This window comes from Suillus paluster (genome assembly GCF_016628075.1).
Source record: "Suillus paluster strain FC165 chromosome Unknown EDB91scaffold_58, whole genome shotgun sequence".
NCBI lineage: Eukaryota > Fungi > Basidiomycota > Agaricomycetes > Boletales > Suillaceae > Suillus > Suillus paluster.
The window spans coordinates 195,346-208,235 of NW_024537618.1; the positions used below are offsets into that span (position 1 = coordinate 195,346).

At 49.0% G+C, this 12,890-nt stretch overlaps 4 protein-coding genes across 4 annotated transcripts; 1 reads left to right on the forward strand and 3 right to left on the reverse strand.

The window, feature by feature from the left end:
* Nucleotides 1-60: 60 nt before the first annotated feature.
* Nucleotides 61-3,399, reverse strand: EDB91DRAFT_1151992 (P-loop containing nucleoside triphosphate hydrolase protein). The gene is made up of 9 exons (XM_041319451.1): nucleotides 2,883-3,399; nucleotides 2,566-2,827; nucleotides 2,043-2,513; nucleotides 1,848-1,987; nucleotides 1,632-1,794; nucleotides 1,434-1,574; nucleotides 1,227-1,382; nucleotides 833-1,165; nucleotides 61-778 (listed from the first exon to the last, which is right to left on the reverse strand). Exons 1-9 carry the CDS (start codon nucleotides 3,329-3,331, stop codon nucleotides 377-379), a joined length of 2,517 nt encoding a protein of 838 aa, XP_041173927.1. The 5' UTR covers nucleotides 3,332-3,399; the 3' UTR covers nucleotides 61-376.
* A 23-nt stretch (nucleotides 3,400-3,422) lies between these two features.
* EDB91DRAFT_1151996 (Mss4-like protein) lies at nucleotides 3,423-4,380 on the reverse strand. The gene is made up of 5 exons (XM_041319452.1): nucleotides 4,277-4,380; nucleotides 4,124-4,230; nucleotides 3,957-4,067; nucleotides 3,838-3,904; nucleotides 3,423-3,786 (listed from the first exon to the last, which is right to left on the reverse strand). Exons 1-5 carry the CDS (start codon nucleotides 4,355-4,357, stop codon nucleotides 3,658-3,660), a joined length of 495 nt encoding a protein of 164 aa, XP_041173928.1. The 5' UTR covers nucleotides 4,358-4,380; the 3' UTR covers nucleotides 3,423-3,657.
* An 802-nt stretch (nucleotides 4,381-5,182) lies between these two features.
* On the forward strand, nucleotides 5,183-10,106 carry EDB91DRAFT_674912 (uncharacterized protein). The gene is made up of 5 exons (XM_041328056.1): nucleotides 5,183-5,303; nucleotides 5,354-5,645; nucleotides 5,696-6,126; nucleotides 6,176-7,312; nucleotides 7,361-10,106. The coding sequence occupies exons 2-5, from the start codon at nucleotides 5,472-5,474 to the stop codon at nucleotides 10,014-10,016; spliced, it is 4,398 nt and encodes a 1,465-aa protein (XP_041173929.1). The 5' UTR covers nucleotides 5,183-5,303; nucleotides 5,354-5,471; the 3' UTR covers nucleotides 10,017-10,106.
* A 332-nt stretch (nucleotides 10,107-10,438) lies between these two features.
* On the reverse strand, nucleotides 10,439-12,783 carry EDB91DRAFT_1152006 (Alpha/Beta hydrolase protein). Its single transcript, XM_041319453.1, has 11 exons — nucleotides 12,321-12,783; nucleotides 12,164-12,270; nucleotides 11,939-12,111; nucleotides 11,778-11,888; nucleotides 11,628-11,727; nucleotides 11,490-11,580; nucleotides 11,418-11,442; nucleotides 11,248-11,365; nucleotides 11,120-11,192; nucleotides 10,690-11,068; nucleotides 10,439-10,636 (listed from the first exon to the last, which is right to left on the reverse strand). Exons 1-11 carry the CDS (start codon nucleotides 12,608-12,610, stop codon nucleotides 10,568-10,570), a joined length of 1,536 nt encoding a protein of 511 aa, XP_041173930.1. The 5' UTR covers nucleotides 12,611-12,783; the 3' UTR covers nucleotides 10,439-10,567.
* Between the last annotated feature and the right edge of the window lie 107 nt (nucleotides 12,784-12,890).

Sequence of the window (12,890 nt, forward strand, 5' to 3'; positions counted from 1 at the left end):
GCGGGACGTAATTATACAGTGAGCGCATAGGCTTATAGGCTTATATCCTATCACGCTTTCGCAGACAACAACCAATGCCAGCTTCTTCTTCCTCGAGAAGCTTAGCGGGCGCCCCCTTAAATAATGTGATATATTGTCCATAGATCGTAGTAAAATACTGTATAGAAAAGACTCTGATTCAGAATCCCATACGTCAGATACAGAAGGGAGAACTGCGATTCATCCTCATCCAAAATGATGCTCAAATATAATTATGGTTTAACAGTGATACAAAAACAAACATGAAGACGCATTAAAACAAGGTGAGATGTACAAGTGATCCGGGAGAAGATGAACATTTCGAAGTTACTGCCAGCGTACCTCGAAAATGTCGAGTTTACAATGGTATGTTCTCTTTGCTCGACAAAATAGCCTTGTCTGGACTCTCCGACCTCTTCAATCCGGACTTATGTCTCACAGACTCCATCTCGAAACTCATGTCGTCCATGAAACACCACTCCTCCTCGGGCATCTGATCCAGAAGACTTGGTTGCGCCTTCATATTGCTAAAATCAACGCGAACGGGAGAGCACTCTGCATCTTCGATGATTGCAGGAGCCATGTTCGCGGCTCGGCTCTGTTGACGCTCAGCGAATGCTGCTGATGCACCTCCCGGCATCGGTTTTGGGGGCTTGAGTTTCGAGGGCAGTGCGCTGCTACTTAAGCCAAGGCCTAGCGAATCGAATTTGCTAACAAAGGCTGCAAGAGCACGACGTTCCTCCTCAAGCTTTATCCTTGACTGTGTTCTCTCATTAGCACCATCAAGAAAGCACATAAACACGCATGAGCTAACCTTCTTCTCCTTCTCCAACTGCCTGACAAGCTCAGCTGCCCAGGCCTCCTTGTCCTCTCGCTTCTTCATTTCTTCCTCCAGTTTGGCGACCCACTCCTTCTCAACGTCTTCTCTAACGGCTCTCAAGGGCTCCCCTAGATTGTCCTCATATCCACACACTACGATTTCAAGCTCACGTATGGTCTTCGCTTGCTCAGCAATGAGCTTGTCTTTCTCAGTTTCAGAAGCATCTGGTGGGAGTTCTGGGCGAGCCAGGAGGGCAGCTTCTAGCGACAGTATTTGAGACGACTGTGACTCGAGTTGAAGGCGAGTCGCGAGAAGTTCTTGTTGAAGCTGCCATGAATCGACAAGGTTTAACTAGATAGAACGGTCTAACAGTACCGAGGGTACAAACCTGGTATGGTGACATATCGAAATCAACTTTGGATGGGCTGGCGGGACGAGATTCATCTCCTTTGCTTTCATCCACCGTTTGAGATGTTAGAATGAGCTTAGTGAGTTGTTGGATTCGAGAGTTGAGGTCCTTCATCGCTTTTGATTCATCGATTTGCTGCGACGAAAATCAGTCTGTTGAGAATTACGCAGCAGGAGGGGGCATTACCTCGCGTGCTGAGAGCCTGCGATTTCGCGGGGGTGCTTCTGCTTGTCGTTCTGAAAGCTTCGTCTTGAGGTCCTCAATCTCCTTCCTGTATCGTTCTATCAGGGCATCAGTGTCGACGATCTCTTTCTTCTTCGCACTAAGCTAGAAATGCAATGGATCAGCATCCTAGAAATAATAGATAAGAATGACCTGGCGAACCTGCACTCGTTTAATCCTCTGGGCGAACAAGAGTGTACTCGTGCTTTCTGCCACAGCATTCGCATCAGGATTAATGGTACATATGACTGATATACGAGCATCTCCTGACAACGAAGGCTGAAGCAGTCGTGTGAGCTTGGAGTTACGATAAGGTACGTGATCACTGAGAAAGGTAGTTTTAGTATCTCAAGCATAGCATAGGACGACGCCTCTGACTTTTTATTCTTTGCAGCATTGTCTGCAAGGGTGCCAATGACGCTTCCGAGTGTCAACAAGCTAGTGTTGATGTACTTCCCTTCCCTAGTTCTCTCTTTATCAGAGGTGGCTTTTTCGGAACCAGCAAGATCGATTAGGCTCTAGAAGAGAATATTCAGTAACCCCTCGGAGACTGAAAATCGAAATGAAGCCCACCAGCACCGAAGTCTGAACGCTTCTTCCTCCAATGGTCTGTAGTCGAGTACCACCAGGAGTCGGTGGTCGCAAGCCGGGAGTTTGACGGCCATTTGGTGTTTCGCTCCTTCCTTCTCCCCTCTCTCTACTCTCCACTACAAGTCGGAACACGCTGTGGCTTCGACTACTCCGTTCGTTCCAATCTGTGCTAGCCGTCCTTCTGTTCCTTTCTCCGCGTTCAAGGACTTCCTTGACGCTCTTCAGGCTTGTCACAACTTCTTCTCGGAGTGGCACTAGAATACCCGAGCCTTGAATTTGAACGGGCTGAGCAGCAGACATTGATGGTGGTGCAAGCAGATCATATATCGTTTCATTGTAAATTTCGAGATAAGAGCACCGAAGAAGATATTCGCGAGTGGGTGTGCGGCGGATGTAAGCAAACACGTCCTTCATTGCGCGCGGTATTATACCTGGTTGATCTTCGTTTCCGGACTGAACAAATAATAAGCGAAATTCGAGATATTTGTGCAAATCCGCGTCTCACAAGAGTAAATGTTTTCCCGCTGGCAGTTTGGCCATAAGCGAAGATAACAGAGTTATAGCCGTCCATGGCTGCGCAGACATGGCTGCGAGCAACAGCATTGTACACTGGCCTATTCTCAGAACCAGTAAGGACTTCGTCAAAATGAAACTCTGGTGGTGTAGTGGCAGTTGACTTGGCGTATTGAGGGAAAAGCTTGATAGTACGTTGAGTACTATGATCCCATGCGGGGTGTGCGGACACTGCTGAGGTGGTAGGGCGAATTCTATATATTTTAATAGCCTCAGTATGTGCCAAGAATGGGTCAGAATTTAAAGGACCTGATAGATACAAGGACCTTGTCCTCCTTTCCGTAGTTAGGCCCAGGGATGGCGCTGTCATCGATGTCTGCGGAAACATCACCGGGCTCAACCGTCTGGTAATCGACCAGGACATCTTCTGGATCGATCCGACTAACATCCATATCACTCGTGTTTATGTGGGATGTTGGGGTCTGACTCCTAGGTGTTCCAGGTGTGCGAGGGCGAGCTCCTTCGAATGACTTCTTTGCTGGTGTTGCAGGCACCGCTGTAAGAGAAGACTTGGTCGCGACGGTAGTCCGCAGTCGGGACTCCGAAGACAATGTTGCCTTAAATTTCTTTGCCGTCGAACCAAGAACGCTAGTCTTTATTGCAGAGGGAAGTTCACTGCTAGATGCGGAGGAAAGCGGACGTTTGGGCGTGAAGGGTACAGATCGGGTGAGCTTGCTGGGTGCTGGTGTCGAAGCCATCGTTGGCGTATATCTTGAGGTCGTAGGTGCTGTCAATCAAGGCGCGAGTATTTACTTGCAGATCGGCGTTGTAGAAAGTAAGTACATTCAACCCTGGGAACACAAGGAAACGCGTATGGTCACGTGCCAGCTAGGACGCGCCTTACCACGTGACTTTGCATATCTGTCTCATTACTGCAGAATACTTATAGCGAATACTTGATCATACAACCGTCCAACAAGCTTCATCGATCGTCCCCTACCCAATGTCGAGCGTTCCTGACATGCTTATCAACATCAACAGACGCCTTGTAGAATTCCACTCTTTCATACTTCAGACCAGCATTTCACTCCCCGTACCTGCCGTGCTTCTTGTGCCAGCTCTCGATAGAATCACTGCCGTAGTTCTTGTAGACCTTCTTCCTACCTTCTGGAAGACGCACATAGTTAGGCTTTGAGTTCGTTTTAACAACAACCTTTTAAATCTACTTGTCAGTAACCGCGATCAAGTTGCTACAGAAACTTACAAGCTCATCCGGTGCCTCTAGTTCTGGGGAGTCGATGACTGATGCAAATGGATGCAAGAGCTCTGGCCTTCGTGCGATATAGTTGTACAATCAATCACAAATATCACTGAATCGCTCACCATTTCTCGTCATAAAGCCAGAGCATAGAAGAGTACTTTGTGCAAAAATTGCGCTTAGAGGAGACAATGTGTTCTTTTTGAGTATCCCTATCCATCACAGCTTTATACACTCTTATTCTCAGTCTCAACAAGGATCCACGGGAAGTTTTGCTGACTGAACTACGCACCCGATCTGTTCTTTACCTTTGGTGATATTCAATGTTTTGGAATGTGCACCGAGGTTGATTGAGCCGCCAACACCACCTGCTTTGCGGCAGATGGAACATACACATAACTTTATCCACTGTCACGAAAGACGCTAAAGATGAGATAATGCTCACTTGGTATGGGACTGGGGTGCTGCTTTCCACTGTAAATCGCACAGTACCACAGTGGCAGCTCCCTTCAAGTGTGATAGGCATAGTGTTCAAGTGAAAGTCAAGCTTGCCCCTAAAGTGACATTTACTCGTGACCTGACCTAAATTTAAAGTTTAAATCTCCGCTTAAATCTACTCTATATAATCCCTGTAAATTTTTTATGATTCCCTAAGAAGGCTTGCCACGCTGGTCGTTTCAGAATTTTCCACTGTCGACACAGTGCCATGGACTCTACGAGTCTTTGTTTACCTTCGAGAACAAACCCACTATAGGAAGTGTCTCGGCGCCATTTTGTGGCCGTGGCATGTCGATTTTCTCTGGGACATCTGAATCTATCCACATCCTTTATGATCCTACCCAATGTGAGTCTTACATTCCTTTATCCTTCGTATTGCGCACATCCATATCGTCCATGATCTTTAAAAATATACTGATTTTAATGAATACGACCTGCTTGACAAGTGGGATATGACCTCGACATATTTCTTTCTGAGACCTTGACCTTTTCTCTCTTCCAATCTGTTCCAGTGGCTCCGATCGCTGACTGTCTTATCGTATAGGTGCTTCTCGGGTGGTCTTGATGACCTTCTCTCAATTCATGTACATTTCGCTATAGAACCTGATAGAACTCGAATATAATCATTTTCTCCAGAGTCTAGACAGTCTGAACTAGTTTGTACGTGGGGGGAAAGAAAAGCAAAGGCACGCTGCTTAGTCTCCCGTAGTCAGACCTTGAAAGAAGAACTTTCAACACAGTCGTTCCTTCAACTCAAAGGCCGCGTGCTCCACTGCCGCTGCTGGCAGAAAGTTCTTATTCTTATTCTCTCAACATGCCTCGAGTCCCTGGTTCCTTTCAGCCTGAGTCTCGTGAAGATTTTGTCAGATACTAGATGCTGGCTCCTAGCGCTCGTGCGGGTTAATAGCCCAAGGAGGAAGATCGTGATCTGGTTGCCTAAAGTAACTGGAAGATCATCTGCCGGGGTTCCTTCGGTCAGTTTCCCTTTTGTGCTTGGATGACAGATAATCGATAAGGCGTGAAGCAGGTGCTGCACTATGAACACAATCGGCTTAGCCCTGCCCTTCTTTCACATCTCGTCTTTCTACTGGCACATCTAACCCATCCTGCCGATTACCTCAACTCTTGTCGAGAGCAATAGCATGGCAGAACCCACCGTCACTGTCGATTCGATGCCAAAAACTCGTGATTATCAGCAAGAAATGCTGAGCGCCAGTCTCAAAGAAAATATCATCATCGCTCAGGATACCGGTTCTGGCAAGACTTTGATTGCGATTCTAAGGATGAGATATGAAATAGAACGCGGCTCTCAAAAGGTACGTTCACGTCGTGCAGTCCCAAGGTTCTATTTCACAGATGTTCCTAGGTGTCATGGTTTTTGGCGCCTACTGTGGCTCTATGCGAGCAGCAGCACCGCGTGATCAAGGATAGCATGCAGGTCCCTGTTGGCCTAATTCACGGGGCGCTTGAGCCAAAGCAATGGACCGACATTTCCTTGTGGAAACGAGTACTGGAAAATAATCGTGTTATAGTATCTACTCCGCAGGTCCTCCTTGACGCACTTAGCCACGGCTACGTTCATATGGGGCTGGACATCGGGCTCTTAGTCTTCGATGAGGCTCATCATGCGGATCGAAATCACCCTATGAGTTGCATCATGCGAGGTTTCTACTTTACCCTCCCTTCGCGCCTCCCTGCAGTCAGTGAGTCCAGCGAGCCGACTAGGGAGGAACGTCCCATGATCTTGGGCCTCACCGCTAGCCCTATGTTTGGCGGAAATGCTAATGTAGCCTTCCGGTATGGTCCTCGGATTGGAGACTATAAATAGAATTGATACCCTTTTCAGGACATTAGAGGACAACCTTGACTGCGTTATTCGTAGTCCTCGAACCAACCGGGGTGAGCTCTTGACTCATGTCCACCGTCCGGTATTCCGACACGTGCGCTACGATACCCCGCAATACCTGGATCGCAACTATACTTCTAAAAATTTGTCGTCAGTCCGAGCCGTTTTGGCCACTATGAACATCGAGGAGGATCCCTGCGTTATACAGTTACGTCAGACTCTAGTGAAAACTTTACCAGGCCAGGAGTATACACGACTGGACCAGAAACTATCTAAAACGATTCGGAACAAGAAGACGTACTCGCACAGTGGAATGAACGATCTCGCGAACGCGGCCGTTGCCATATGTTATGACATTGGTCCATGGGCGGCGGACTGGTACATCGATGGCGTTGTATCCCGAGCACTAGATAAACAAAATCCTCACGACGCTTTCACTGAATCCTTGCAACCCAAGGAGAAGACTTACTTGATGAAATATCTCTCTCAAATTGAGCTGACGTCCCTGTCTTTCGATCCTGTGGACATCGAGGCCGGGATCACGGACAAAGTCCGCGTCCTATTGGATACATTGGAGTACGAAAAGGAATGGTCAGAGTCATCGAATGAGCCCTATAGTGGCTTGATCTTTGTCAGGCGCCGTGATGAAGTGTTGGCACTGGCCGAGGTTCTAAGGAACCATCCCCGCAGTGCTCCTCATTTCAGACTCGGGTGCCTCCTGGGAAGCTCTCAATGCTCCTATCGCAACACCTTTCTTGACATTACTCGTACGTTCCTGAAGGACCAATCAGACGTTCTCGATGATTTCCGGTCTGGAGACAAGAATCTCATCGTCGCCACGTCCGTGGCGGAAGAGGGGCTTGACATCCAGGCGTGTGGAAATGTGATCAGGTGGGATATCCCTGAAAACATGGCGAGCTGGACCCAGAGCAGAGGTCGTGCTCGCAGGAAGAGGAGCTCTTTTGTTCTCATGTTTGAATCGGCAGGTGTTGACGACGCTAGGGTGTTGGAGTTCGAGAATTTGGAACGCCAAATGACAGCCCTTTACCAGGCCGACCGTATTTCCAGACCGGTAGCTTCCAGTGATGAAGAAGAGCCCGATGGAGAAGAGCCCGTTTTCAAGGTGAAGTCTACAGGGTGAGCAATATGCCCGTATTCGAAGCCACCGTGTTCATCCATAGATAGAGCTACGCTCACCCCGCTACAAGCGGTCACTCATCTTAATCATTTCTGCGCACATTCAGGATATACTGCTCCCGTTTATGACATCGACCCCCCTGACATGCCTGAAGGTTGGCACTCTTTCGACGCTCCGCAACGCGACGATCCCCCTCCATATCCGGGACCATTCGGGTGCAAGGTGACTTTGCCAAGAACGCTACTAGCGGAACTGCGGGTCTTCACAGTTGACCGCATATACCCCTCAAAGAAATCCGCATACCGGCATGTCGCATTCAAGGCTTACCTCGCTCTCTATCATGCCGATCTCCTCGACGATCATCTCCTGCCGTCCACTGAGCTTGTTCTGGACGAAGAAGTCCAGAATCTTCTCAAAGATGTCGAGAAACGATCCGGTATGACCTCCGTTAGTAGCCAGATGAATCCTTGGCAGGATGAAGAGGCAGACGCGCCGTGGAGAGCCACTCGCATTATCATACAAGGTTTCGCTCCTGTCCGCATGCTTACTCAAGTCGACCTTCCATCTTTTGCTGCTGGGGAGGCACCCGTGCTCTACCATCCTCATAAAGGTCGTATCAATATTGAATTGCAGGCACAGGGTGTGGCCCCCCTTAGTGACCTTCAAGCTACTCAGGAAACTACACGATGTCTGTTCTGGTGTTTGTACGGAAGGAGCATGCAGTGGGACAGACTCGACTTTGCGTATCTGTTTGAACCTGCCGAGGAAGACCCTGAGCGAGAGGTCTGGAATGCACGTCGAAGGTGGCTGCGGGACTTGCTAGGGGAAGAGTCCCGCGGAGATGAGCTCTTTGCAAACGCAGCCACTTTCGGAGAGGCGTTCTCGTACCCATCCGACATCACCTGGGTTCGCGATGGGTTTCCCTACGGCAAGGTTTACCGCTTCCTTGGGTGGAGGCATGATCTTCTATCCGAGGAAGAGCTGCAAGGTTTCTCTGCCAAATATTCGAAAATAGCCGACTTGGAGGTCACCTACCCGTTGCTTCATGTGGAGGAGTTGCCACGAAGAGCAAATTTCCTGGTGCCTCTAGCATCCACTAGTGAATCATCATTGAGGAGGTCGTTTCTCCGGCCTCAGTCGTCCCGCATTGTCCTTCTTTCTCGAGTGCAATGCGACCACGCCACTTTGATACCCTCCATCATTCGCCATATTTCCGTCGCCGCAACCGCTGTGTCTCTTCGAGAGACTTTATTCACCGGGACCCCACTTTATAATATTGCTTTCCCTCTTCTGATCACGGCAGTCACCGCCCCTGTAGCCCAAGATCACGTCCACTATCAACGATTAGAGACTCTCGGAGATGGCGTCCTGAAGTTTGTGGTATCGATGCATCTATTTGCCACCCAACCCTCGTGGTATGAAGGAAGACTCACAAGGCGTAAAGACCATATGGTCTCCAACTCCCGACTGGCAAAAGAAGCCATTAGACTATCCCTGTACAAGTGGATCGCACGCGATCGTTTTAACCCTCGGAAGTTCGTACCACAATACTTGACTCAGGAAGAAGCGGAGATTCCTGAGGACGTAGTCACTGGTGACTCATCTCAAGAAACGCGCAAAGCAGCTGAGGACTTGTCCACAAAGATGCTTGCGGACGTGGTAGAAGCCCTCATTGGAGCCGCTTACCTTCATGGCGGGTTTAATCTTGGCATTGAGTGTACCCGGCTCCTTGACCTCGGTGTCGGCCCCAAGCAAGGATGGCAACCTCTCGAGGTTTACATTGACAAAGCGCTTTCGCGCGTGGACACCCTTGAGTCCCCCACTCAAATGACAGACGTCGAACTCATGTTAGGATACACATTTACCCACAAAATCCTCCTCCTCGAAGCCATAACTCACGCAAGCTACCAATTCGATCTTCAGGTATCATATGAACGCATGGAGTTTTTGGGCGACTCTGTGCTTGATATGATCGTCACGCACCATCTCTATCATTACCCAGGAAAGGAATTTAGCCCTGGCCAGATGCATATCCGCAAATCTGCTGTCGTTAACAAGCATTTCCTCGCTTATATTTGTGTCCAGTGCTCGCTGGAGAAAGACGCGAGCTTACCTGGCCCCACCCACGGTGGTATTGCTATGGATGAAGAAACGCAACGGATATCTCTATACCAATATCTCCTCTACTCCGACCCAGCAATTCTGGACCAGCAAAGGGGGACGCTCGCTCGTTACCGGAAAGTGAAAGATGAAATAGATGAAGCCCTCCTTCACGGCACCACGTTCCCGTGGGCGGCCCTCACCCGCCTCCAAGCACCCAAATTCTTCAGCGACATGATCGAGAGTATCATCGGCGCCGTTTATCTCGACTCTCACGGAAATTTGGATGTCGTTCGTGAAATTCTTCGCAATCTGGGTATAATGCAACACCTGGAGCGCATCCTGAAGGATGAGGTCGATGTTTTGCATCCACTCAGCAGGCTGAACGTATGGGCTTCACGCGAATATAAGAAGTTAACCTCCGCATTTGAGGAAGAGAGGGGTCATGTCACCTGCACTATTGCTATAGAAGGCAGAGAGCCCGTACAGGCTACCGCAGAGAAACGAGGACGGGCTAGCAAAGAGGAGGCCAGATTCGCAGCAGCAGAGAAGGCGGTACAACTCTGGAACGTCCCAGCTACCGACGGAATCAAAGATGCATGAGTTCGAGATTTTATATCTTTTTATGGTACAAAGCAGCGGAATTGAAGATTGCATGAATTCGATATCTTGTACATCACGCGACAGGTCCCACTGTGACGGAGGGGATCTCGTCTTCTTCATATTTCACTCATCCACGCCGGTTTCGCGCCAGATATAACAGTGCGGGGCAGTCGGATTTGATGTGGTGGGTGCGCTTCGCTAAAGGCCACGTCAGTCAGGGTCAGGACAACGGGGAGCAAACTTGTCTTGCTCACTTGGAAACCGTGATCCAAACATCTGCTACACCAAACTATGATCCTGCGTCGTCCGGACGTCCGAAGTCAAGTAAGCAAGCAAAGCCATGACTGTCATGACGATCACGCTTTATTGTCGTCACGTCGTGGCGAATCGGCGATCCACTTGCTCTGATTGCTGATTGCCCTACCGTACATGTGTTTGTCGAATGCTCGGTCATTTTTGTAGCATCGTGCAGTAGAGGTTCAGTATAATTCCATCTTTCATCTTCTCTACACTTTGTGTGGGGAATTTATACATGGTATCTGGGTTAATACCTACAAGCCGCTCCCAGCCAACCAACGTTGTACCATGGCGAGTGCCTCTTTGGGTTTGTCGTACGGGACCTGTCACTATGAGTTGGCATTGCAATGGAGTTGAAAGTGAGCTTGACACTGACCATATGGCCTGCACCATCTATAGTAGCAAACGTGAGTCCATTCGCACTCCTGGTCTTCCCAGCGATCTCTCCCTCAACCAGCCAAGCCTCGAGTGGTTGCTGTCCAAACGCTTCTTTGCCGCTCCACTCCATGTTAAGTGTCCACGCCTGGTTACCGAGCCAGTTGCAAATCCAGTCATAAGTGCCTACATATATCAATGCGCGTACGCCGCGTTCGAGAAGTGCAGCGACATGAGGGTATGTTGCGTGATACTCATCCTCAGCTAAGGCAAAAGCCTGTCCAACAGCATCACTGCAGGAGCTGAAGTTACCTGTGACGGAGGGATCCACGCCGAGCTTTTCGCGCACGGAGGGGCGATCAAGGAAGCTTGATATATACCTGATATGAATGTTTAGTCATGTTGTTTGTACAGAAGTAGCATCGACTCACTTCGTGACCGGATAGCACAAAGTCTCCTCGATAGGTCCATCGCAGTCTTTGCTGATATCGTAGGGATTCTTGCCTATCATAGCATAAACGTGTGGTGGACAAGAGAGATTGTTATAAGTTAAGCCTACCGGTCGAGAAGAAAGCACCGGATATCTCAGTATCGCAAAAGCTTGCAGCTGCACCGCAGTTCATTGCATCAAACTGGTTAATGCATGATTCTGTCAACCACTTTTGGCAGCGAGGAAGCTGTGGGAAGTAGGTCAGCTCCGACGACGTCACCTGCATGAAGGCATCGAACCGCTTGCTTCATACGATTGCAGGAACTGGAGAGATAGTCAATCAAGGCATGACAGTGTTAGAATTCACATACGAGATACTTTGCACAGGGAAAACTGATGCACCGGTGCATTGCATTTCTACATAGGCCGCCGACATTGTGTAAAAGTCGGTCAAACCGTTACCTGCACATGGGATGAGCTGATGAAAGGTTTCTGATACCTATAGTTACCGATCATGATAGACTGGAGGTTGATGGGGGTGGCGCCAGCCGCGGTTAGCACGGCATTTTGGTCGTAGACTTCAGCAGCAAAGACTGGAATGTAACGCCCCTTCAGTCTCCCGATTAGTCTCTCTCTACGCCAGAAGGGTAGGTACATACTCCATAAGACTCTCCGGCCATGTGAAACGCGCGTCCTTTGAACTGGGTAAAGTTTTCAAAGAAAATGGCGACAAACGCAGCAATATCTTTCGCAGCTTCCTCAGTTGTGCTCTTTCCAGATGGTGAATAGTGTAGTTTAATGCGGCAGGCATTCCACCTACCACAGTCTCGCCATATTCAGCATACGAGAAACCAACACCGATTGGCTGGTCCACGAAGAAGACATTCGCATTGGAATTCCAGGACTCCGGATGGAATACGGTCCCATTGTCATTCACCACCCGACAAGGTCCCAGTTCCATATAGAGACCCAGGCTGGAGGAACACCCAGGACCTTATAAATATTGTGTTATTTGAATCGGAACACTTCCCACGGTACAACTCACCGCCATTGGTCCAGAAGATTACATCGTCTTTAGCAGGATCATTCCTACTCTCGAAGAAGTAAAAGAATAGATGCCTGGCCTCGATATCGATATAACCTGTGTAAGCGCTGAGGTTATCGTGTCAGTCCTGGCAAATACATCCACAGGCTGTTCTCACTTAACAGTTCCATCACAGAAATCAGAAGACTTCTTGATCCGAACGCTGTAGTTCGGGAACACAGGATGACCAAGAGTTGTGAATTGGGCCTCTGAGAGTACGCTGAGTTGCTCGACAGGATTGAACAACCCTTCATCGTAAGGCGCTGTATAAGACTGTGCAAATGATTTCACTGGCTGTTTTGAAGTTCCATGACCAGTAGGAGTGCCTAAACCGAAATACGCCTGGGTTGTCGCGCCAGCCGTAAGCGCAAAACAGAGGGTGCTGAAAACCCTCCCTTTGGTAAACATGGTGGGGAAAGGTAGAGTTGCGAAATGAAATAATCACAACGCGGCTTTGATTCCCAGACCATGTAGTTGACCATATGGGTCACGAGGTCACGAGGCCGCCGCGGCACCCATACCCTTCAGTCCAGTGAAACTTATTGAGTGTGGGAGACGCTAGGGACTGTCTTCCTTCTATTCGGTGGCTTCTCGTGTTCCCCCATTACCCAAACTAAGTAATACTCCTATGATGTTCAAATTTGGGTCAATTTGGCGGCTTTTAGTTCAGCCGAAAAGCTGTTTTACT